This window comes from Pogoniulus pusillus, chromosome 11 (assembly GCF_015220805.1).
Source record: "Pogoniulus pusillus isolate bPogPus1 chromosome 11, bPogPus1.pri, whole genome shotgun sequence".
Taxonomy (NCBI): domain Eukaryota; kingdom Metazoa; phylum Chordata; class Aves; order Piciformes; family Lybiidae; genus Pogoniulus; species Pogoniulus pusillus.
The window spans coordinates 26,891,990-26,918,621 of NC_087274.1; the positions used below are offsets into that span (position 1 = coordinate 26,891,990).

At 42.0% G+C, this 26,632-nt stretch overlaps 1 protein-coding gene across 1 annotated transcript in view; it reads left to right on the top strand.

Moving 5' to 3' along the window:
- The window catches only part of FAM193A (family with sequence similarity 193 member A), a 72,471-nt gene that overhangs the window by 37,128 nt on the left and 8,711 nt on the right, over window positions 1–26,632 (top strand). Inside the window, exons 6-18 of the mRNA XM_064151579.1 lie at window positions 1,699–1,933; window positions 4,129–4,253; window positions 7,449–7,593; window positions 13,830–13,907; window positions 15,428–15,540; window positions 15,695–15,937; window positions 16,821–16,974; window positions 17,076–17,255; window positions 20,441–20,692; window positions 22,803–23,001; window positions 24,197–24,469; window positions 24,804–25,086; window positions 26,420–26,606. Of these exons, the coding sequence (XP_064007649.1) occupies window positions 1,699–1,933; window positions 4,129–4,253; window positions 7,449–7,593; window positions 13,830–13,907; window positions 15,428–15,540; window positions 15,695–15,937; window positions 16,821–16,974; window positions 17,076–17,255; window positions 20,441–20,692; window positions 22,803–23,001; window positions 24,197–24,469; window positions 24,804–25,086; window positions 26,420–26,606 (2,467 nt within the window). The remainder of the gene's footprint in view (window positions 1–1,698; window positions 1,934–4,128; window positions 4,254–7,448; window positions 7,594–13,829; window positions 13,908–15,427; window positions 15,541–15,694; window positions 15,938–16,820; window positions 16,975–17,075; window positions 17,256–20,440; window positions 20,693–22,802; window positions 23,002–24,196; window positions 24,470–24,803; window positions 25,087–26,419; window positions 26,607–26,632) is intronic.

Consider the following 26,632-nt stretch of genomic DNA (forward strand, 5'->3'; position numbering starts at 1 on the left):
TCTAGAACTCACTACTGAGAAAAGTTCTTAAGATGCAAAGGCAGAAACAGAATCTCGGAGGAAAAAACCTTGAGTGTCAATATGATTTTTTTTTACTTGAGTTCCTTAAAGTCTCCAAAGTATGAAACAAAATGGGGATACTGTGTTCAAGCAAACAGCAGTGTGTCCTGTTGGGGTGCTTCTGTCATGCAGATTTTTTTTTACAATGTTAGTAAATGTAGGTATTGAAAGTGTGAAAAATAAAACCAACCAACCAAACCATCTAGGCAGCATACCAAAGGGCATGCTGTGGCTGAGCTGAAAAGTGGTTTATGTCTAAAAGTCAGAAATTCCTCATTCCATGCTCAGCTCTGTTAGAGCTGGCAAGAGGCAGACTGTCTGGTCTTGTTTTCAAGTAAGCAGTACTGCCAAGTACTATCCCTGTTGTATGTTGGAGCATTTTATGGCAATATGATAGTACTTGATTTTGTGAGTGTGAGGGAAGAGCAGGAACTAGATAACAGCAAATTTTATTCGTCTAACTGATAAATATTTATCTAATACCCTTCTCCACTTTCTTATGCTGTCAAAAACCTGAGGCAAGTGCTTTAAGTCTGTGCATAGGACTTAAAATAGTGCATTTTCACTATGAACTGCTTCAAAGTAGCCACCCTGTTCAGTTTTCTTTTGTTTGAGGTGGTTCAAACCCATGTCTTGCTTCCAGTTGAGTGTGAGATCTAGCCAGCTATATGCTGTCCTTAGGAGGAAGCCCTTGGCCTTCTTTTGAAGCACTGTCTTGCACCGTCAAGTTGTTCAGGTTCTGAGTGGTTGAATAGAGTGAGCGCATGGAGGGCAATGTGGTTCTGGATCTTCAATGTCAGCGTGCTTGCCTGAGACAGAGCAGTGCCAAATTCTGGTTGTATTCTAGATATACAGAATAATTTAAAAGCTAGACCACTCCTTTGCAATGACTGCAGTTAAATGCTGTCTCAGGTGGAGTGCCCAAAGTTGTGGCTTTGACGTTCTCTGTAGCCCTGTGAATCTTCTGTTTTCCATTGCACAGCTTTAATAAAAGGTGCAAAAACAAAATCCTCATACAGTAGATGTGCAACGTGGAGTAAGAAACCACATGAAGGAGCTTCATGTATGAGTGTCCTAAAAGCTTGAGAAGTCTATGAAATGTTGTCTTTCAGTTCAGCTGAACAAGGGGAGGGTCCCACAAAGCTATCACCAAGTCCAGTCTGGTTAGACGTTCTGGGTGCCTAAAGAGTCAGGTTTTTCCAGTGGCTTGAGGCATATCCTTGCCCTTTGGTGAGACTATCAGGACTACTTATGGCTGTTCCCACTGTGACATTTATTAGGACTATATCTAAGAACGCTGAGGAGCTGTAAAGAAGGTTGTCTGAAGGGTCTATATGTTTGTAAAGTTGTATGCAGATTAACTTTGTTACTTGCCAATTGAGGTAAGATATTGAGGCCCTAAATAAATTTGTTCCTCAGGGGTGCAAGCATAATTCTAAAGCCACACAGGAGCTCAGTTCCACAGTGTGAAAGTAGGGAACTGGACTGTGTTTTCCTAGATGTCAGGTAGCTCTGTGAACTGTGGCCACTCTTTCTTTTTGACAGTAACTGGTAAATATTTTTAAGAAATGGCATGTATGTAATGAACAGTTTTCAGCTGTTTTCATTGCTTTGGTCACCAATGTTCTGAAAATACAGGCTTTGTGAAAGAGATCCATATCAGCTCTACCAGCGGTTGGAGCAGCAAGCTAGAGAATATGTGCTGGAGATGAAGGTTCGGCTGCTCAGGCACTTGTCACTGGGATCCAAGGTTGCGTCGACACTAGCAATACAAGGGCCGCCACAGGCACACCAGTTCATCTCACTCCTGCTTGAAGAGTACAGCGCCCTCTGCCAGGCAGCATGTACAATCAGCGCCTTCCTGGTTACTCTGGTAAGACTGAAAAGGTAGCAATAGGCTGCTTCTTGTGAGCACAGACCCAGGCTGGGCAAGCAGTGGCTTGAAAATGGTCTTGAGGAGAACGGCTTGAGAGTGTCAGTTGATGGAAAAACTCACCATGAGCTGAACTCACCAGAAGCCAGCAATGCTGATTTGCAGCCCAGAAGGCAGCTGTCTGCTGGGTTGCATCCAAAGCAGTGAGAGCATCAGGACAGGAAGGGGATTCTGCCCCTCTGCTCTGCAGAGACCCCACCTGCATCCAGTTATGGTGCCCTCAGGATAAGAGGAATACGGAGCTGCTGGAATGGGTTCAGAGGAGGGCCATGAAGGTGGTCAGAGGGATTAAGAACCTTATCTATGGGGCAGGTTGAGAGACCTGGGGCTGCTCAGCCTGGAGAAGAGAAGGCTCCAGGAGGATCTTAGAGCAGCCTTCCAATACCTGAGGGAAGCCTGCCAAGAAAGCTGGAAAAGGACTTTTAGCAAGGGCTTGTAGTGGTAGAATCTGGGACAATGGCTTTGAGCTGCAAGAAGGGAGGTTTAGACTGGGTATTAGAAAGAAATTCTTTAGAGTGAAGGTGGTGAGACACTTCAACAGGTTGTACATAGAGGTTGTGAATGGCCCCACTCCGGATGTGTTCAAGGCCAACAACCTGTTCTAGTGTAAGATGTTCCTACCCATAGCAGAGGTTGAAACTGGATGATCTTGAAGGCCTTTCCAAATGTAACCATTCTATGAATGTATGACTAATGCCATCAGAGCTCTTGTGGCATCATCCAGGTTTTTGTAAACTGTAAAACTTTGTGTGCGTGCTTGGAGAGGGAGATTCTGAAAATGCAAATTGAATTCTTCAGAAATATAGATGAGGCATCTTTTACATGATATGCTGAAGTTATCTTTCATTTGGGGGGGGGGGAATGTGGGATGCTGAGTGTGGCTCCTATTCTGTCAGTAATCTTTAAGCAGATCTATACGAGTTTAGATCATGCCTTTGAAGATGTATGAAATGCTTCTCTGATCTTTAGTGGTCTCTTGAGAAGTATGTTTAAAGGACACAAACTTTTATGTGTAGCAGTAATTTATATTGTTTCAGTGTTTTTTCTCTTCTAAGCAAGAATGTTTTTGACTTGATGAGATGTTTTCTTGTCTCAGAGTTCATCTGCTATGTTAGTTATTTCTAAAGTTCTTACTCTTTCTTAAATGCTTGTTTGGTCAAGCGGTGGTGGCATCAGACTTGGGATTATATTGCCAGGCAGAAAATGACCCTGCCCATGGCAGGAGAATTGAAACTAGATGAATTTTAAGGTCCCTTCCACCCCAAACTATTATATAAATGATTCGGTAGCCTTACAAAAAAAAATCTCTTCTTGGGTAACTGTCCATCATGAGTGAGTAATAGAGTAAACAGGTTCTGTAATTCTGTTTAAGGATTGAGAAGGTTGTTAATCTGGTTTTATTGTTTCCTGTACATCTTTTGTTGAATCCTGGATATTGCTTTCTTTGTGAAAAGTTTATGCAAGAGGAAAAAAAAAGTGGATAAACAGGTAAATTTGGGGTTTGTTGCCAATTAACTGGAAGTGACTGCCTAGATCTATGAAGAGAGGAAAAACAATAGGAAGTAACTGGACTGATAGCCACAGATGAGCAGGATATGAAGTGGAGGGGAAGCAAAGTGCCCTTTCTGAGGTCAGGCTCTTAGTGAAATTGAATTTGTGAAGCAGGAAGATGTTTCTATTAAACCTGAGCATATCTGTTGCTTTTCTGTTGTCCATACTATTTACTGCTTATCACTTTTATGTGATATGAGGTCACTGCTATCTCCAGCTTATTGGCTGATTTTAAGTTACCGAGTCTCTAACAAGGTGCTTGGGAGAAGATTGCTCTTTAGTTGATTTTCAATGGAACTTAGAAGTTCTTTCAGCTGACAAAGGCATGGATGTGCACATGTTGGTTTTCCCCAAGTAGATCCATCACAATTGAAAACAACGAAGAGTGAAGCTGTAGTTAGTGAAGTCATAGATTAATTACTTAAATTCTGACTTTCTGGTTAATAAAACTAGATGAAATCTGAGCTGGATAATCCAGTCTGTAGATTGGAAACTAGGTTTTGAAATAATTTTTTTGTCTTGGAAATCTTTTTTGTTGTTGTTCTTTCAAACTCTGCCTTATTTCTTGTCAATTTTCGTTGCAGGAAAATGAACATTTGAAGAAATTTCAGGTGACATGGGAATTGCACAACAAGCATCTGTTTGAAAATCTGGTGTTTTCTGAGCCACTCCTACAGAATAGCTTGCCAACACTGGTGTCACAGCTAAGGTAGAATTTAACCTTGCTCTTGTAATTTAAATGAGAAATTAAAACCAATGTTTGCAACCAGAGTGTTTAAAAAAAATCCAAACAACTGTGTTGCTTCTGCAGTGTAATAAGTAAAAATCCTTGTGGCTTTGTCTTCAACAGCATTGTTGATTAGGCAGCCTGCTGTCACAACTTGCTTGTCAGAAGAGTTTCTACTCTAATTTGCTTGCTTCTAAGTTTCCTAGTAGCAGCATCCTGTGACAGTGGTGGTGTGACTGCTTTTACTTGTCATCACACGTTGCTACTGCCTTTACAGCTCTACAAGGGAGTTAAAGCCTCAGTGCCTTCCTGCTTCCCACACTGCACAAATCACTTAATTTGAAGCTTGAAGTTAATTTGAAGTCTTTTCATTGGAAAAGACAAAGGAAACAAAATACCATGCTATATGCTTGTAGGTCTAATAACATCATAGAATTATTCTGAATGAAAGAGCCCCCTAAGATGGCACCTAATCACCAATCTATTGCCACCATTACACCATGTCCTAAAGTGCCTGTCACCATGGTTTTTGGACACCTCCAAGAGCAGTGACTGCACTACCTCCCTGGGCAGCCTTTTCCATTGCCTGACCCCTCCTTTAGTAAAGAAATGTTTTGTAATATTTAATCTAAACCTCCCCTGTTGCAATTCAAGCCTATTTCTTCTTGTTCTGTCACTTCAAACTAGGGAAAAGAGACCAACTTCCACATGGCTCCAACTTCCTTGCAGAGAGTTGTAGAGAGCAAAGAGGTCTCCTCTCAGCCTCCTCGTATCCAGACAAAACTCTGGTTCCCTCAGCCATTGATGGCATATTTTTGCTTCCTATGCATATACTGTTTGCAAGGTCACTCTGCTGGTCATTTATGTACTTCCAAAGTGTTTGAGTGTTTTAGGGAAGAGATGTTAATTCATAAAGATTTAGTTTTTATCCCAAGTCCAAATATTTTTGCAGTAGAGTCATGGATGGTTCACATGGACTTCACTGTCTCATTTCTGCTACAGAGACATTCATGCTCTGTGTATGTGTGTTTTGAAGGTGTTGTCTTGGGTGGTTTTCCAGAGTACAAAAGCTGTTTGATAATGCCTGTCACAGGAGATGCTGCTTACAGCAAATAAAGACATTTCTGATGAGTTATTCTTTTGCTAGTAGGTGCCAGAAAGGAAAGCAAGGAGAGGCAAGAAAGCTTAATTGTCACCACACTCAGCAAGAAGTCTAAGCTCCTTGAGAATAACTTTTCTAATTGGTTTATGTGAAAGTGGGTTGGTACTGACAGCCTTGAAAGCTTCTTTTGTTATTTTTTTCCTCTCTTTTCTTCCTTCCTCTCTTTACTGTGATTCTGTTGTGCTGTTCAGTAGCATGTTGTTCTTTCTCACATTTGTTCAGTGATCTGTTTGACTTCCCAGTACCACTGGCAGTGTATCCCTCAGTCATCTCAGGGTCGTAGAATAGTGCAGTTGTTTTGGCTGGAACAGATCTTTAAGATCATCAAGTCTGACTGCTTGGACTGCCAGATCACCACTAAACCATGTCCCTAAGTGCAACATCTGCCCTTCCTGGGAAGGAAGTGTGGTATCCTAAAGTCACCATATCCCTTTGAACTGCTTTTTGTACTCGACCAAGAGCTATGTTTTTAACATGGAAGATTGCTTGTCAACCCTTCTGAAGTGGTTGTGCTGCAGGTTCTGGGCAAAGCCAACAAAATAAACCAAACTGGAGCTTACTGGCTAAGTCATGCTAACAGCTGGAACCTAGTGCTTACCGAGTTGTCTGTTTGCTCAGCTCTTCATTATACTCAATTGCTATGTGAAAATTAAAGGCTCACTTCTTTGGCAGGCAGGACACTGTGGTTCTTAGGTTGGAGTTCACATCCTGTTGCAATGGAAATCTGTAATAAAACCTGACTGAAGTGCTGGAACTAGGCTTCTAAATACCAAGTTTGAAGATGCTTAAATTTTGTTTTGTCTGCTAGTTTTGACTCGCCACATAACCTCTGTGCCTAATTAGCTGCTAACCAGTTTCCTGTTAACTGAGTAGGAGAAATGTTGCAGAGCTTCTCTTTATCTGTGTCAGTTTACAGGTCATGGCAATTCAGTGTGCTTTCAAAGCACATTACAGGATACATAGTTGTCTTTTTGTTTAAGTCAAGATGTCTCAAGCTGGCTTACTAAGAATCGTTGTGAGGAGAAAAGAAGACTTAGAGGGGATTTGATAAATGTTTATAAGTATCTGAGGGCTGGCCAGGAGGTGGGGAGACAGGCTCTGCTCACTTGCTCCCTGGGATAGGGCAAGGAGCAATGGGTGTAAGTTGCAGCAAAAGAGGTTCTGCCTCAACACAAGGGGGAACTTCTTTACACAGAGCACTGGAATAGGCTTCTCTGAGAGGTTGTGGAGTCTCCTTCTCTGGAGCCTTTCAAGGCCTGTCTGGATGTGTTCCTGTGTGATCTGTGTTAGATAGTATTGTCCTGCTCTGACAGGGGGGTTGGACTCGATGATCTCCTTGGGTCCCTTCCAACCCCTAATATCCTGTGATCCTGTGATGTGTGCTAATAGATCTTCAAAGGAGTTTGCTGTACAGAAATGTAATTGGGAAAGGGAAGTAATTCTGTGTCCTGTTTCTGGGGCTCCTTGCAGCCAGCCATCAATGAATGGCATTAATCACATAGTGAACTTGATGCTGCTCAGATGATAGCAGATGACTGTATGTAACCAAATGATCACTCTTGCCTCAGTCTAAAGCACTTTTCCCAGCTGGAACTCCAACTCCTCTAATAATTTTTTTAGCATTGATCATGAGAGGTCTGGTTAACAAGCTTCTGGCTTCATTTTTTGACTTCAGTAAACAGTCAATATGTATGTTTAGCCCACAGATTTTGGAAGGATAAATATATCGAGCAACAAAACTTGAATAAACACAGCTCTGGTTGCTTGTGGAGAAGAGGCTCTAGAAATGTTGCACTGCCCACATTATTCTGGTTTCTGGTTACAGAACACTGGAACTAGAAGTTGTTGGATATATTTGAAAAATGACTAAAAATACTCAAATTTGGGGTATAAGCAGCCCTGTGGTCCTAGATGTCAATAACTGCACTCTAGCAACACTTTATTGCCTGTCAGAATTGAAGAGCTTGATTTCTTAGTGAAATGTGTTCTATAACAAGATCTGTTTCAACTTTCAGGCTTGGAACAACACATGATTCCTGTAGTGAAGATATGTACAGTACCTTGCTGCAAAGGTATCATCAACTGGAACAGGAAATGGGTCAAGTTGCTGAAGCATGGCTTGAATGCCAGAAAAGAATAGATGATTATGTTGATGAACAGGTAAGAATTGTGTAAACAGACTCAAGATTGATTATGCAGGGCACAGCCCATTGCATTGCTATACTTGTAGTGAGGTGTTCCTTGGATATTTTTATCCAGAGCTTTGAGGCATCAAAATGTCATTTTTTTCATCTATGTCAGTCTTTCAGAATAGAAGACAAGACTCAGGTACCAACATGTAATGGTGATGGCACAGAAACACCTTCCAGTTGTTGAAGTGTTGTGTCATTGTTAAGAGATGGTCTTTAAACATTTTTTAATGATTTGAATGTAAATTACCTGTAGCACAGTCATCTGAAATATTCTTTTATTCATATCAATAGGGGAAAAAAACAAATAAAAACATTAATAATAATAAAACAACAAACAAAAAAAAAAAAAAAGCAAACTACTTTCCCCAAACAACAACAACAAAAAAACAACCAAGGGAAACAAACCTAACCAATCAAAACAAACCCAACCCCCCCAGCCTGATGAAAACCAAGCAACCTACTGCACAAAAACCCCAAATAACTGCACTAAATGAAACCCAGAGGGAAATGATGATGATGAATACTGTGTTCAGTTTTGGGCTTCCCAGTTTTAGAGGGACAGGGATCTGCTGGAAAGGGTCCAGCAGAGGGCTATGAGGATGATTAGGGGGCTGGAGAGCATGGTTTATGTGGAGAGGCTGAGGGACCTGGGGCTTCTTAGTCTGGACAAGAGAAAACTGAGAGGGGATTTAATAAATATTTATAGACATCTGAGGGCTGGCCAGGAGGGGGGACACAGACTCTTCACACTTGGTCCCTGTGATAGGACAAGGAGCAGTGGGCCTAAGTTTCAGCAGAAGTGGTTTCACCTCAATACATGGGGGAACTTCTTTACTGTAAGGGTCACAGAACACTGGAACAGGCTTCTCAGAGAGGTGGTGGAGTTTCCTTCTCTGGAGACTTTCAAGGTCTGTCTGGATGTGTTCCTCTGTGATCTGTGCTAGGTTGTGTGGTACTGCTCTGGCGAGAGGGTTGGACTTGATGATCTTTGGTTCCTTCCAACACGTAATTTCCTGTGACCTTAGTACAGCTGCTCACATCAGAACACCAAAATCTCACCGCATTAATATTTGAGAGCTCTGAAGTTATCCTTTTTTAATTAAGTGTGTGTTCTGATAGCTGATTCCTTCTGAGTTGGTGCTGTATTTCAGAAAGTAATCACCTTGTGCTGACTCCTACGTGGTCAAGAGCTTAATTTTCAGAAAAATAGCTCTTTATTTTGCAAATAATTGCTTGTACTCTAATAAAATTGCTCATGTGCTTTTGTCTCATGTTCTAAGAACCTGAATATATTCTTTATAAACACCTCATGGTAATGATTTGATTACTATTTACTTCAGTCTTAAGTATACTAGAAGAAAGAATATGGCCTGAAATAACTGAAGATAGAAAAATTTGTAGAACTTTTCCTGTACTTCAAAATTTTATGAGCTTTGAATTTTGATGGTTTATGAGTTTTAGGATATGGAGATCCAGTCTGAGATTAAATAATGCTGTGTTACTCCCATACATAAAATATTATAGTACACTGCAGATGTCTCTCAGAAGCTTTTCCTTGTGATGAAGATTTTAGTGAACTTTTGCCATTAATTTATCTGTCTTCAAGATGGAGACAGGACATGACTAATTTTATTTTTAGAGGTTGTTCTATATTTGGGATCTACATCTGTGAGCTATCAGTTACAAAGTGTTTTTTCTTGACTGACTGCTTTTGTGCACCTGCACGTTTCATTGCAGCTCACTAAAATTTCTTCATCTCATGTCTTGTGCTACTGGAAGTCACTTTCCTTATGGTGTTGGGGTGTTGTGGCTGCCTGATACTGCTGCTTCATTAAGAAAGGAGGCTCAATTTTACTTCTCATCATTCAGATAGAATTTCTGGTGTCATATTTCTATCAGGCTTTTTCCTGGTTGATCTACATCACTTCAAAATCAACTCAACTAATTTTCCTGTATTTCTCTGCATGAAGTGACCTTGTAGTTACTGCTAGTAGTGTCTTAAAGCATTTTTTTATCTGCTGAGTGAAGCCTGTGTCTTGCCTTAAAACAGAAACACTTCTCTCATTTGGGGAAACTTAATATCAAGACCTCTTATTTTCTAATAACCAAAAAATGCAAAGGGGATGCATAGGGAAACCAATCCTAGAACTTAAACCATCAAATGTTCAAGGAGATATTGATGTTTATACTGGTCTTTAGATGTAGAAATAATGCTTTCAGAATTGCACATTAAACCCTGTGTTGGCCATGGCTTGTGGTTATACTCTGATCAAAACCACAACAGCAGGTCAATCATCTTACCTGAGTTTTCAGTGGTATTTCTGTCAACAAGGTGAAAAGAGAAGGGCTGGCTACTATGGAAACTGATCTTAACCCTCAGTGCATGTTCATTATTTACTGCCTCTTGGCTTAACAAATCTCTGAGGTTTTACTGCTTAGTGTATCAAAGGTTGGAAGGTAGACATCACAGGGGAAAAGTTAAGTATGGTCCTTGTTTCTCTGGTGTGAAACTACACGAAATTTCAGACAGGATATCAGCAGAGATAACGAACGGCCCCTCCGCTACAGGACGTTCTGTTACTTGTTCCTGGGGGAGAAGTGAGTAACTTTTGCAAGCAGTACAAGTACTGCCTGCTGTGGTTGTGTAACACAGCTGTCATGCACTAACACCTGACTTAATGTGATTATTCCCATTGGCTCCTGTGAGCCCCCACCTGGAATGCTGCATCCAGTTCTGGTGTCCCCAGCATAAGAGGGACACAGAGGTGGTGGAGTAACTCCAGAGGAGCATCACAAAGATGTTCCAAGGGCTGGAGCACCTCTGCTATGAGGACAGGCTGGGGAAGCTGGGCTTGTTCAGCCTAGAGGAGAGAAGATTTTGGGGGGACCCTAGAGCTGCCTTCCAGTACCTGAAGGGATCCTACAGGAAGGCTGCAGAGGGACTTCTCATAAGGGTGTCCACAGACAGGACAAGGGGAAATGGGTTTGAAGCTGATGGAGAGCAGGATTAGGCTGGAGTGTGGGAAGAAGTCCTTCAGGGCAAGGGTGGAGCAACTCTTGAACCGGCTGCCTGGGGTTGTGATTGCCTCCTCCCTGGGGGTGTTCATGGTCAGATCGGATGAGGCCTTGAGCACCTGAGTCTAGTTGTCAGGGAGGTTGGAGTAGATGATCTCTCCTCCTTAAATCCTGCTCCCACAGAGGAGACGAGTACGGGAATGCCTGTGCCCATTTCCACAAGAGTCCAGGGAAAGCTTTCTTCTCTCTCCACATCTGTGTGTGATTAATGTTTAAAAATGTGTTACATTATTAAGAATTCTGCTCAACTTAGTAGTTGCATACAGGCATTTATTTAGTATTTGTCTTTATGGTGGCTGTGCAAGTCATCAAAATAATTGGATTGAGTGCTGAGAACTCTAATAAATGATTCTGTCTAGTGAAACAGGCTAGGAAAATCGATTAGGTTCACAGACAGAATTTGGGATGCTCAAATATGCTACTACAGTTGATACAGAGTTGCTAATTTGGAAGCAAGAAGCACCCTGTGATATATGTATAACTGTAAGAGTTCTCACAAGTGACCTAGTGGTATGTGTCCATGCTGAGCAAACTGCTGGCTTTGATACATGATTACATTTGCTTGTTCCCCTGCCTGTTTCATCCTGTCTCACTTTACCATGTCTTGTCTGATGGTTCTCAAATACTATTTTGTCTCAGATAAATTGGCAGGAGTGAAGTAAGTGGCAGTGGACGTTTGTCCTCCATTGTGCAGCAGTGGTAGGATACTCACTGCAGATGTGTAAGGCTGAAGTGTAAATTCTTCCTTCTGATGGCATCTGAATTAAGCTCCCACTCCCTAGCAGAATTTGTGGGCAGGAATCATGTGGTTTGGACTGCAGCTGCTTTGCTCTGCTGGAATACATATTCCTTGGGGATAAGAGAGAGGAGAGAGGAGATTTCCTATTACTTAGAGAATTAATACCTTAGGATACTTGCAGACATGGGCTATTGAAAAGGCTGCAAAATTGGAAGTAGGAAGACTTTAGCTTCAGTCCCATTAATACTCAGATGTGCCAATACTAAAACCGTGCTATTCTCTTTGACAGCTTCTTGGCAGGCTTGAGTAGGCAGCTTTCAGTTAATGCACTGTCTGTTGGAAACAGTCTTCCTTGGCATTCAAGTCTTCTCTTACAACTACAATGGATGTAGGTGCCTCTCTTGGATGAGGAGGAGGCAGCTAGGTGGCAGGGCACCTAAAGCAGTGAGTGTTGCTGTGTTTAAATATAGCCCCAGGCTTCCCAGAAGCTGATAGCACAGCCAGGATGAAGTTTCCAATGTTCTTGGCTGCAGGATCTGCAGTACCTTGTAGTGTGTCTAAGAAATGAGACCAGTGGTTCAAGAATATTTCATGCATGTTGTTCTTGTGAAAAAACACCCACATGTATACATGATAGACTTCTTTTGATGTTTGTGTTATGTCTCTGGATCAAGGGAAATCAAAATCCACAGCAGTAGCTAAAATTACATGCTGCTGATTGCTTCAGAAATTGATTAGATGAAACTTTACCACTTAATACTGTTTCAAACCTCCAGCTTAGGAGTCCTTTTTCCTAAGGTAACTAATGTTAACAGTAATAACACATTTAGGGTGATAGTAAGACTTTAAGCTTTTAATTGATACCCGCCTGAACATGAGCCAGCAGTGTGCCCAGGTGGCCAAGAGAGCCAGTGGCATCCTGGCCTGCATCAGGAATGGTGTGGTCAGCAGGAGCAGGGAGGACATTCTGCCCCTGTACTCTGCACTGGTTAGACCACACCTTGAGTACTGTGTTCAGTTCTGGGGCCCCCAGTTTCAGAGGGACATTGAGATGCTTGAGCGTGTCCAGAGAAGGGCAACGAGGCTGGGGAGAGGCCTTGAGCACAGCCCTACGAGGAGAGGCTGAGGGAGCTGGGATTGGTTAGCCTGGAGAAGAGGAGGCTCAGGGGAGACCTTATTGCTGTCTACAACTACCTGAGGGGAGGTTGTGGCCAGGAGGAGGTTGCTCTCTTCTCTCAGGTGGCCAGCACCAGAACGAGAGGACACAGCCTCAGGCTGTGCCAGGGGAAATTTAGGCTGGAGGTGAGGAGAAAGTTCTTCCCTGAGAGAGTCATTGGACACTGGAATGGGCTGCCCGGGGAGGTGGTGGAGTCGCCGTCCCTGGGGCACTTCAAGGCAAGGCTGGACGTGGCACTTGGTGCCATGGTCTAGCCTTGAGAATTGTGATAAAGGGTTGGACTTGAGATCTGTGAGGTCTCTTCCAACCTTGATGATACTGTGATGCTGTGAATTTTTGGAGATAGGCTTTTGAAGGAAGGAAGAGACCTAGTGGCATAACCTACAGGACTTGAGCTCACTAACATAGCTTTCTCAAGCAATTTGTTATAGACTATAAGCTGGTCAATTTTACATGAAGTAGGTAAATAGAAGCACTGTAAAAGACAACCTGGTTGGTTGGTTTGCCCCACCGAGTAAGTTGTGCTTTTTGAGTGTAAGGTACAATGGTAGAAGCTTTATTCTTGCATTTTGCTGTGTTAAAATTCCTAGAAGCTTTTGCTTGCTGAGTGAGTGTATTCAGTAAATCAGAGAAGTACCATTTGTGAGGAAAAAGTTACAGGTTTTGTGCATTTCTGGTGATGTGGTTCAGGGATGAGTAATGCTAAAATATTTTTCCAGCCTTAGATAAATCTTGAGTATGAAACACACCAAGGAACAGAAGTGGTAAATAGTGTTAGTCTAGATCCCTACTCCAATATTTTTGATTCTTCAACTGGGTGCTTGCTTCCACATGCGATACTTCAGAGTTTGCACTTAAGCCTGTGTTGAGGCCTTGCCAAAAGTCCTGTATCTCTGGATGTTAATGGATTTGGAGGGATGAAACGTTGAGGATTTGATGCCAATCGTGTTTTATTGAAAATGCTATGGAAACGTTTAGTGGAAAAGAATACAAATGGAAGGAAAACCAGCAGGAAAATCTGACTGGAAAATGTTGCCAACAAATATGAAATCTGATGTTTAAATGCCTCAAATGAGTAATAAATAAACCACTCTTCATATTGCCTCAGGATTTAAGAGCATTGACAAGCTGAGTTGAGTGAAACTGACAGACTGACTAACCCCAGCATAGGTTTTCTGTGACTAAATCAATGAGTTGTTAAATTCTGTTTTAGATGGCAATGAAAACAAAGCAACGCATGCTCAAGGAGGACTGGGAGTTTTTTAAACAGAGGCGTTTTATTGAGGAGCAGGTAGGATTTTAATTGCTCTTTCTCTGCCATTTTAACCTCTGATGATTGATGTCTATTTGTAAGATGCAAGCATATGAGTACAGTATATTCTGCTAGTTCTGTGCGATCTAATTCTGCAGCTATGCCAGGCATGACATTTGGTCAGCTGAAATACAGAAAAGCAAGATCCCAGAAGAATATTTAGTAGTCTGAGCTTGCAGTTACTAGAAGGTAAAAATATTGGCGCCCTAACTAGTTTTAGGGTTCAATACCAGCTGTTAAAATTCTTGAAGTAGTAAGCAGGGGATTTTTGATGCCTTTGAGCAGGATCCAAACCAGCCAATTCACTGAGTGTGGAGCCGCCTTTATGTACATGATGGGGAATGTTGTGTTGAAGAGTTGAACAAACTCCCTGCTGTGTGCAGAGCTGGGGATTGTGAGCTGCAGTAGCAGGGCAGATGATTGCATTTGTTATGACTCCAGAGTTGGCTCCTGCATCTGTTTTGTGGGGAGAAAGCGGAGTAGGACTGTCTGCCTTTTGTGAGCTGGAACCAGCTTAAAACCAAGGTCCTACCTTAATAGAAAACTGTGGTACTCTTCTGTAGCCTAGGAGTGTTCAGGTATGTATCATACTCCCCATGAGAGAGCACTTTGACTAGGCTAGAGTTAAGCCTGGAAGCACTGTTCCTATACCACTGTGCAAAGGGAATTGCTAGTTGTGAGTCAAAGTATGACAGTACATTTTAATAAACTTAAGCTGAAATTGGTCATGTCTCAAAGCCGTCATCAGTAAGTACTTTTTCATATAAGGAACATAAGCCTGTGTTAACCATGTCTTTAGAACATCTGGTATACAGGACTTCTTACAGTATTTGAGGAAGAATCCTCTTTTTACTTGATCCTTATTGGTCTTAAATGAGCTGTAAGCCCATGGCTGCTTAGGTAAGGATCGGGTCTGGGCATCTAGAGAAGTTAAAGCTTAGGCACATCCTTGCCTAACATAAGGTTTGTAGGTATCTAATGAAATTAGGTGCTTTCAGGATTAGGCCACTGCTAGGTGGAAGGTAATTTGGACTGTGTTTTTTCACTAATGCAGTCAGGTCTTGTTTTGGGCAGCTGCTTTAATCCTTGAATCTGTCCCGTCACAGCTGCAGATTTAGTGCTAACTCTTTTTTGCAAGCGAAGGGTGAGTTTCCATTCTTTCTCCATTTGTCAGCAGCATCCTTGAAACAAGAAGTGCTCAAGTTGAGAGTGCATCAGCAGAGATCAAGGAGATGGACTTGGCCACTTCACTATTTTGTAGTAGAAACACTTTATTTGAAGAGTTTCGGTGCCAAATATTTGTTGCTTGCAACTTTGACTTCCTTTTCCCTCATAATCCAAACAGCACCTTCATGAAACTATTCTGAATTACTCTGCTTTTAAAACATTTTTTCCAAAGAACTCTTTTTGATGATGTAATTTGTTAACCATGACCTGCCATTGAATTGTAAATGGAAAGCCTTGCACTACTAAAACACTGCCTTTATAATTTACTTCAGCTTAATAACAAGAAAGCACTAGCTGGGGAGAACAACTTCACAGACACAATGAGACACATGCTGTCATCACGTTTGAGCATGCCTGACTGTCCCAACTGTAATTATAGAAGAAGGTGAGCTGATGTTTTTCATACAAAATCATCATAAATCATTGATTTCTCATTGGAGGAAAAAGGAAATACGTTATTGAAACAGAGTGTGGTTGCTTTAAACAAATGTTACTTAAAGAAGCTCATAACAAAATCTGGACTCTTAATTTCTGAACAGATGTACTTGTGATGACTGCAGTCTCTCACACATTTTAACGTGTGGCATCATGGACTCTCCTATAACGGATGATATCCACATTAACCAGTTACCGCTGCAAATCGATTCCGCTCCGGATTATCTCTCGGAGATCCGCCCACCCAGCATGTCTTCTGCGAGCTCAGGATCAGGATCCAGCTCACCTATTACAATTCAGCAACATCCCAGACTGATCCTGGCAGATAATGGTTCTGCACCAACGTTGTAAGTTCTTCTTGCTCTTCTAACATTTGGTTGTGAGTTGAACTGAAGCAGGGAACTTGCGCTGGCTGAGTCACGACGTGATGCCTCTTTTGCCTCAAAGCTTCTTATAATGGTGCTGGATTCAGTAGATCTCAACTCCACTGCACTGATTCCTAAAAGAACTATTTGCTGTTGAAAAATTTAGGAGTTACTGCCATGTTCAGTGTTCCCTTCTTATTGTTACTGGGTTGACATTTAATGTATGGAAAGAATTGAATTATATGCTTTGCCACATCATTCCTTCTGTATAAGAAGTCATAAGGCTTTTTTCATCAAATTTCATCCATATCTTGTCTTTATTTACTTCATGGAATCATTTTGGTTAGAAAAGACCTTTAAGATCAAGTCCAACCATTCTTTACATAGATTCTTGGTCAGAAAAAGAGTAGTGTGAAAATATTTTACAGGAATAGCAGGGAATTTTGTTTTCAATCTGGGCTTGCATTCAGGCATGCATCTGCTCTGGTCAGTGGGGTTATACATCAAATTGCTTGGTTTGAGTCACTGGAAACAGTCAGTGGAATTAGACAACTTGGAAGACAATCCTTTGCCTCCCAATGAGGACATTTATCACAGAATCACAGAAACATTCAGGTTGGAAAAGACCCATGGGATCACCAAATCCAACTGATTACTCTACAAGGTTCACTCCTAAACCATATCCCCAAGCACCACATCCAAACAACCTGTAAACACACCCAGGGTTGGTGACTCCTTCCTGGGCAGCCCATTCCAATGCCTGAATATACAAGGGGTGCCCTCAACTTATTTCCTTTTGGTGTTCTACCTGCTCTTGCTGAGGTTACTGAGCACTGTGATTTACCTGAGCTTCTTCTCCCCTCAGTGGTAGTGATGATGAAGATGTTGCACCGTTATCAGCAAAGTTTGCTGATATCTACCCACTGAGCAATTATGATGATGCAGAGGTTGTAGCCAACATGAATGGAATCCACAGTGAGCTAAACGGCGGAGGTGAAAACATAGCGTTGAAAGATGAGGTACAGCATTCCCAATGTTCTGATGCTTTCTGGCAGTTGGATGTGCTCGCTGGAGAGAGGCCTGAACTTCACCCCCATGGTAATGAGTTCGTGTTGTGCAGTCTCCTCAGGTGAGCAGTACTAGCAGCAGTTCGTCAGAAGCAGATGATGATGAAGCGGATGGGGAGAGCAGTGGTGAACCCCCAGGGACTCAAAAGGAGGAAATGTCTCTAGGAAAAAGGACGTTAAGGAAAGATGAAGCAAAAATGGATAGTCCACCGCCCTCTTACCCCAGCCAGCAGGTACAGTCATCTAAAACTAACCCTTTTTATAACTGAGGTTTTGAGATGGGGCTGCTTGAATGGTGATGCATTCACATCTTCAGTGCAATATGTCATTTTTAATGTATTTTCACTAGCTATCACAGAAATATCCGGGTTGGAAAAGACCTCTAAGATCATCGAGTCCAACCTATCACCTAACCCTTCTAATTAACTAAACCATGGCACTAAGTGCTTCATCCAGCCTTCTCTTAAGCATTTCCAGGGATGGTGACTCTGTCACCTCCCTGGGCAGCCCATTCCAATGAGCAATCACTCTATAAAGAACTTCCATTTAGTTTCCATGGTCAGTACAACAGGAACCAAGAACTTCCAAGCTACGCTAAGATTTGAGAAACCTGGAACAGTGAAGACCCAAGGAGGTTGAGGTGGGGGTTTCAATCTCATCTCTCCCTTCCATGCTTCTTCATTACAACCCATAGAATCATAGAATTATTTGGCTTGGAAAAGACCTCTGAGATCCTTGAGTCCAGCCATCAACCCACTAAACAAATGTCCCCAAGTGCCATGGCCAGACATTTCTTGAACACCTCTAGGCATGGTGACTCCACCACCTTGCTGAGCAGGCTGTTCCAATGGCTGACCACTTGGGCATCAATAAATTGTTCCTCATGTGTTGAAACCCCTATTATGAGGTACATCTGAGCCTTAAAAGTATTTTACAGCTGGTGAAATATTGCATGGCTGGCTAGGGGTCTAATCCTTACATGATTTGAGACCTCTGTCAAACTACCTGGAAACTGGTGAACAGATTCTGTATCCTGTTGTGAAATGCAGTGAGATTATACAAGTCTGTTTGCCTGAGGAAACCAAACTAAAATGCAAGATAAAAAGGCAGATTTAACCTTTCACTACTTAGTTTTTCTTAGAGGAAAAAGAATTTCCTCAGAATAACTCTGAGCAGCTCTTTTTTTAGCCCAATTTTCAGAGCTGACTGTACCTTACAATGCTGCATTCAATTGATTTCATTGGTGCATTTGAGACTTTGCTACATTATCTCTTGGGGTTGCTCATTTATTCAGTATCTTTATTTCCCTTTGGATTCATTTTCATTCTCAGCAGCCAAAAGTTTGTCAATTGGATTTTGAATCTCACCATACTCTTAGATCTCTTTCTTCCATTCATTAATAGATGAGCACTGGTTTCTTGGCAATAATGTTTTGGGCTCTTTTATGAGGAAACTTGCATGTGTGTGTGGTGGTGTTTTTCTTCTCTTCACACCCAGTTCATTCAATCATATTAGGTTTCTGACAACTCAGGTTGTTAAAATACACCTGTGTTCAAGGCTGTGGTGTTTTTAGGCGATAATGAAGAGGTCTTTCTTTCTGTGAGAGGCTAAGAGCAATGCTACCTGTCAGTTTTTCTGTTAGAAAGCTAAGTTCACTAATGTTGCTTTTGGAAAAGTGGGTACTGCCTTATCGCTGGGAAAAAGAGCAATTGGGTAATGTTCCTGGTATTGCTGCTGTTAAAGCTATCTTACACTGAAGTGTTGTATGAGCTGAGGGAGGGAAATGGTGCTGCTCTTTCCTGGACTGTTTTCCTTCCAAAGCCTGGGGTCCTTATGAGAAGAAGCAGGCTAATGATACCTCAAGGTCCACAAAAGTTCTAATGAGGCCTGGATTTCTCATGGCTGATGCAATTATGGAGCTGTTCATGAGAAACATCTGCTTAGCATAGTTACACAATAGTTGAGTTTGGAAGGGACATCTGCTGATAGTCTGGCCCAGCCCTCCTGCTCAAAGTAAGGTCATCTAGAGGATGTTGGTCAGTGCTGTGCTCAGTCACGTTTTAGGTGTCACCACAGACGGAGGCTCCCGAATTGCTGTTGCAGTGTTAGACCATTCTCACAAACTTGTGTGAGTGGAATTTGCTGTATTTCAGTCTGAGCCCATTTCCTCTTGTTCTTATGTGGGACACTACTGAGGGGAGTCTGGCTCTAGCCACTTTCCTCTTACCTGCTCAGGAAGGAAGCACACATGGATAAGATCCCCAAGTGTTCTCTCTTACGGCTGAACAGAGTCTCTCTCAGCCTTTCCTTGTATGAGAGATGCTCCAAGTCCCGGTCAGCTTCACGATCCTTCACTGAATTCATTGCAGTATGTCCACACACTGTACTGGTGAGCCTGGAACTAGATCCACTACCCTAGATGTCTCACTAGTACTGAGCAAAGTGGAACAGTCACCTCCCTTGATATGCTGGCAGTGTTCTGCCAAGTGCAGCTCAGTACTGCTACCCACTTCATCAGCTGATCAACCCTTACTACTACTTTCTACACACACTGTTCTTCTGTGTGCCTGCAAAATATCATCCAGTTTGGGATTTTTATAGTGGGGTAATGAAGTGATAGCATTTGATTGTTACTAGGCAAGGTTCCTATTCCTGGCTGGTCTTGATTATTTCCATCAGTGTTGCATTTGTCACTGACAGTGGTCACAGAATCATAGAATGGTGGAGGTCAGAAGCAACCTCTGGAGATCATCGAATCCACCTCCCACTGCTAAAGCAGGGTTACCAAGAGCAGATTGCTTAGGCAAGTTTGGAATCTCTGCAAAGAAAGAGACTCCACAACCTCTCTGGGCAGCCTGCTCTAGTGCTCTGTCATGCTTGCAGCGAAGAAGCTTCTCCTTATGTTTAGATGGAATTTCCTGTGTTCCAGTTTGTGCTCGTTGTCCTATCACTGGGCATCACTGAAGAGAGCCCAGCCCCATCCTCTTGACCCTCACCCTCTAACTATTGATCAGCATTGACAAGATCCCCTCTGTCAGCTTTTCATCAGGCTAACCAGCCCTTGGTCTGTCAGTCTCTTCTCTTCAGAGAGATACTCCTCAGCATCTTCATAGCCTTCCACTGGACTCTCTCCAGTAGATCCCTGTCTTTCTAAACGGTCCTGAAATACCTGATTCATGTGAAATGCTGTCAGTTTTTTGGAGTACTCTCTTTTTAACTAAGATGAAGATCTAGTGCTTGCACTTCATTACAAGGTTTTCCACTGGCATACACAAAATAATTCTATGGATGCTCTGAAAATATTCATGTGTGCCAAAGAGAATAATATTAATGCTGAGTAGGGAAAAAAGATGGAGGAAATACCTGACCTGTAGAGGAGTCAGAAAATTACTTTTTTTTTTCCTTTATTTTCTTACAGGCTGACCAAGCTCCAAATGCTTGTGAATGTCATGTTTGCAAACAAGAAGCCTCAGGTCTAACAGCCTCTGCACTTGCAACTGGACGCCTGCCTGCTGGCCACCAGTTTATGAATCCTGAAAAACCTGCACATCCTGCACTTCATCTGTATCCTCACATCCATGGACATATACCATTGCATACAATCCCTCACCTGCCTCGTCCTCTTATCCACCCCACCTTATATACAGCTTCTCCCTTCACACACAATAAGGTAAGTCTGAAGCAGGGAGAACACTGCACTCCTCCATAAACCAGTGTAGCTGAGTGCCAGCAAAGCCATGAAAGCTGCCTGGAGTCTCTTTACAGAAGTGTTCATGGAGGGAGTAGTGAGGAGTAGGGACCAGGACAGATTCAGAGCTGGTAGAAGATTCATACAGCAGAGCTAAGGGTGGCCTTTGTCAGGAAGATAATTTCCTTACCACGATTAGTAAGCACATGGAGTCAAATGAGGCTTGAATGGTGGAAACAGTGATGGAACTCTAGTCAGCATAGTAGGACTCATTCAATCTTCATTTCATATATATCAAAAGTCAAAGCTCAAGATTGCTTGTCAGCAATATCCTGAGGTGTCTCATTGAAAATGTTAGTGATTTCTTTGCTTTTTGAGATAAATGAGGCACAGGAACCTATTTGCAAGGGGGATTGGCAGGTTCTGCAAAAGTCTTTTGAGCCCAAACTTATAAGTAATAAACAACAAGAAGATATGGAACAAGGATTGGGACCAAGTGACAGCTTTTGGCTGTTACATACTCCTGCTGTCCTTCTTGATATCCACTTGGGTTTTTCTGTCTTCTTAGTGTCCCTTCCTCATCTCTACTGCAATACACCAGTTCTGTAACTGAGCGTGCCAGCCCGCCACTTCTCACAGCCTACTACTTTTTTCTGGAAATCCCTAATTGTACCCATCTCTGTCATCCTTTCAGAGCTCTTTTTGTATTCCCCCATAGTGATCTAATCGAGTTCCCATCACTGATCTCTGCAGCCTTTCCTTTTGGAAGACCTTTCTGAGGCAGAACATCTGTAGTGCATGATCAAGGCTGCACCGGAAGCCCCATGCAGAGCATCAGGTTGCTGGTGCTGAGCAGCTGTGTAATGCAGGCCAGATCTGTTAGCTCTGGCACAGAACCTGACCCGGAGGGGTGTTTATGTATTTATGTTGTGCTTGAGCTGTAAAGACATATGCAGCAAGTGAAGCTTTAAGGACTCTTCACCTTTGAAGACCCAGCTGAATTCAGCAGAGCTGGTAGTGAAGGAGCAAATTAAGCCCTGCTGGATCAGGCTTGGTTCCTCGTGGGTACCCTGTTCTGCCCTGTGAAGTGTTTCTTTGTACCCATGTATATGAGTTTTCTTTCATGCAGCATATTGCAACCCCTCTCACCTTAGCAGTCAGTCAGAGTGAAAATCCATCTGTATAATAAGATGAGAGTAGGTATGTAAGAGTCCTTGGCCAGGAATGTTCAGACTTTCATCTCTGACATATCACTGGACCCAGGTGATATTTTTGGTATCTGTATCTACTTCTGCCTAGTTTTTCATTGTATCCAGTCTAGTCCAGCAACAGAACAAACTCACTTTTCCTTGGCTTTTTTGAAAGTGACCGGGATTGAGTATAATGCTTGCATTTCTTTGGGAGAAAGTTACATTTTGGAATGAGAATAAACAATTTCAGCCAGGAGAAATGGGGTGAGCCAGAACAGTGTGCCTCTATAAACCGAGAGGCCTGTGTACCCTTTTATTTTTCCCAGCTGCTTCTTAAAGTGAGAAGATGCATTTCTTGCCTGTTAAATCTGAAGTCAGGCATCTGATAATGCTTAGAGATGAAAGAAGTAGAAGACTATAACCAACTTAAAAATATATTTTAAGATAACTGTTTCATTTTTTTTCCTGCTGCACTTATTTTCCACCCTGAAGTGTTTGCAATCCCTTTATCACAATTGCCTTCCACACTAACGATTATCATGTCACAGAGGATTGCTTTTGGCAGCTTGAGCTTTGAAAAGTAATGATTCCTAACAAATTCTATGCTGGTTTTAATTAAAAGCAGAGTCTACCAGTACATATTAACCCAAGTGTTCTTTGTGAACAACACTTCTTTTTATTCATCAGTTAGCTGAATCTAAGAGCAATGTTTGTGTCCATGCTGCCTGTGTAATATCTGTGTTAAAAATCAAGAAACCAGTCTTCTCTCATTCTGGGAGATACTATTAATTGTGCTTTTTAGAATGCCTTTCTCAGTTGAAACACTGATTTGAATATTGCTGTTGGAGTGACTGTGTAAGCAAACAGAATATTAATGAGGAAAATACTCTTTATTTTCGTAGGCACTACCGCCAGCTCCGGTTCAGAATCACACAAACAAGCATCAAGTATTCAATGCATCCCTCCAAGATCATATTTATCCAAGCTGTTTTGGGAGCACTTCAGATTGGAATAGCTCTAAATTTATTAGTCTTTGGGGTTCAGAGATGATGAATGACAAGAACTGGAATCCTGCTACATTTTTGCCTGATACAATTCCTGGTGAGGGTTTGTTACTACTTTGCACTGACTAGTTACGAGCCTTCTGTTCTGAAATGCTGTGTGATACACTGTGTGACATGGTAGGTTTCATCACCGTGATTTTGGAAGATGGTATTCTGGCAGAGCTTTGCTGTCATTTCTGCTCCCGGGGGACTGAGTAATGAAGCACAAATCCCTATGTATTGGAAGGGGGATGCTGAAGGCAAAGGCCTAACGTCGTTTTTCACCTGCAGTCCCTTCAGGAGTATTTTACTCTGCAGAAGTTCAGGGTTGCAAAGGAATGGAAATCAAGGGAAATTTGAAGTAACTTCTGGTCTTCTGCCACAAAGGCATGCTCCTTCTTTACAGGGTTGTAAGAGTGCTGGTAGCATGATGCTGCATGCTCTACACAGATAACTGCATTGCCATTCAAAAAGACACAGGCGTAAGTCAAGCAAAAAAAATAATTGAAGTCTTTGGAAATACTATTGGTCAAGCAAAAAAGAGAGAAGAGAGATCTTTCCATTCACATCATAGCAGATGTTAAAATGCCTCATTCTATTTGCACAGTATGAAAAAAGGAAGATTAGGTTTGTCTGTTGGCTTTTTTTTTTCAGACTGATTGCTGCTAACTTGTGTTGAGCTGCTAGTGATATCTAAAAGGAAAACCTTTTGAAAACCTACAGAAATCTTCCCCAGTAGGACAACTCAGCTCTGTACAAATCTGATTCTGTTCCAACAGGTCTTTAGGGGAAAGCTTGTGTGGAAGGTGTTACTGTTGTTAGCTGGAATTCCCAGTAAGCTAGGGTATGAGGTGATATTGAGAGGAGATGTTAGTTATGCTTGTTGCGTGGCTACCCTGGACTTCAGATATTGAAGCTGGCATTCTTAGCGTGTCAGGTTTGGTTTTTTTCAGTTGTAAATGGGCAATGATATCTGCAGCATATTTTCCTGCTTGTTAACAAATGTTGAGTAATGTTCAGAAAATTGTGACTTGAAGGTTTGTATCTTCTGCTCTGAGACTTCTCAGCACGTTTTGCTGCAGCTATTTTATCTGGGAGACAGGGAGAGGGAAAGGAGGACACTTCATTGATACTACCAAGTGAAGAATGACATATCCTTGATACTGTGCATCTGAATTAGTATGTAATTCTGAATGCCATAAAGAGAATTCTGTAGTTTGGTGACACTTAATTGCTGTGTGTTTCACTTGAAGGGAGTGATATATTAGCACCAGCGCTCTCAGAAATAAGACCTGAAGCACTTCCTACTACATCTAGCAACGAAGCAACAGCAGTTGCTGACAGCAAGGAGAAAAAGAATGCTGCAAAGAAGAAATGTCTGTACAATTTCCAGGATGCCTTTATGGAAGCTAATAAAGTTGTCATGGCAACTTCTTCTGCCACTTCTTCTGTCTCCTGCACAGCAACCACAGTGCAGTCAAGCAGTAACCAGTTCAAAGTATCGTCCAAGAGACCTTCATCGATAGGTAAGGATTTGAGTCTCACATAGAGATTAGTAACAGACTCAAGAGCATTTAAGTGTAAAGATTTCTGTGTTTATTTTAGTAACATTATCTATCTTAATCATTTTTATTAATTGCTGTTCTTGTTACTCTTGAGTTAGTCTCTGTACTGCAGAATTCCAGAACATTGTAAAAGACTTTTGATGTTAGGGTTTGGAACTGGTAATAGGTGTTGAAATGCTGCTGATTTTTTGCGGAAGCTGAGAACATCTGGCACTGTGTGTGATAGCTTGGCTAGTTAATGGAGATGTATTGACCATTTGTTAATAGTAACTGATTGCTTTTTTCTGCAATTTAGGTGAGGTGTTCCACAATATTAATAAAGAGGACCACAGACATTCTGCACCAGTTGCACCACGAAATAGTCCTACCAGTTTAGCATCCCTTCCTTCACTGTCACCTGCTGCACTGTCTCCAGCCTCTACACCACATCTTCCAAACCTTGCTGCCCCTTCTTTCCCCAAAACTGCTGCAACAGCCCCTGGGTTTGTGGATCCTCATTCAGGTCTTTGTCCTACCACAGTTGCACCTCCTACTTCAACCACAGACAGCTCTGTAAGTGCCCCACCGAGTGTCTGCAGGTAAGTTCATTGTTATTGTTACTTTTAACAGTAGAACAGTAATTCAAGTATAAATGTTCTCATTTGCAGGTGTTCAAAGCATGCAAGAACTGTTTGTGTGTTCAGCAAATGAGACAGTTCAGATGCTCAGTGTTGTAACTTGGTGTGAGACTTTGCAAATAGGATTTTTGTGGCAGAATCTAGTTACTTAGTTTAGAGCTTTCACTTGCTTTCAGAGGCATGAGCTAGGTTAAGTAAAGCTCTACTCTTTCACATTTAAAGAAGGTCTGTGTTTCTTTCATTTTGGCTTTTCAGAGCAAGCAGGAATGAACAGCTCTGAAAAGGTCAAGAATCTGTAGACAGGTTTAGCACAAACTACATCAGTGTCATACATGGTCTTGAAACGTGCCACATAGCAACACGTTTTCCTCACTACAGTTAAGTATCAGTCCCACCATGTACAGAGTGGCTATAATGCAGGGTGGTCTGATTTCCAAAGGTCCTGGAGATGAGTAGTTTGGTGGAGCTGTCTTATGGTTACCTGTTGTGGCAGACTGATGATGGTGCCAACTCTTTGATTTGTCTGAAGAGTGCAGGTGTAGCAGAAGAGCAGTTGAGTCGTTGCTCTGAAGTACTCTGTGACCTGTAGGGCTACAGTCTGGCTGCTATCACAGAACGATTGTGATTGAGAGGTACATCTGGAGATGATACAGTTGTCTGGTTTTTGTATTAGATACTTTTGAGGAAAATTACATCATAGTAGATGAACTGGGCAGTTGATAGGTTGGACGCGGTTATGCAGAGCTCTGGAGGCAATCAGCTGCTCTGTACCTGCCTATTGAAGAGAAATGTTAGTTAATTCCCTTGAAAAGAAAGGTGCAAGAAGGGCCATGGGAATGTTTTTGTTTTAGCTGACCTTGAATATTTCACGTCAAAAGCTTGAAACTCTACCTAAAACCAATGGATCTGAGAGAAGCTGAGTTCTTTGCAGCTGTGCAGCTCTTTTCAGACCACAATTGATGAGGTGGGCAGCAGTTTTTAAACCATTCCATTTAAAACGAAAGTAGAATCTCTGCTTCAGAAATTGTTTTACCTCTTTAAAGCCAGGAAGAACACTTCCAAAATGAATTCTCCAGTTCTTGTTCAGTGAGATCTTATAAATCACTTTCCCATGTCTCATCTCATCTTGCTGCAAGGTCTTGAATGTAGGCTCTAGGATTTGTTGTATCACTGGTGGCTGATAAGCTAGCTGAGGATCATTATTCCTGGTGCATGTAACTGTGTATGGGTTTATTGATGTATCTTAGTTATTATCATCTGCAGTTTTTATAAGCTGGTCCTTTCTTTAACATAGTGATCCTGACTGTGAGGGCCATCGCTGTGAAAACAGTAACACGTATGACCATCAACAGTATGATGGAGAGGAGAGCCAAGATGAAGACAGCTGTTCAGAGCATAGCTCCAGTACCTCAACATCCACAAATCAAAAGGAAGGCAAATACTGTGACTGCTGTTACTGTGAGTTCTTCGGCCACGGAGGAGTAAGTTGTTGGATTTTGTACTGGTT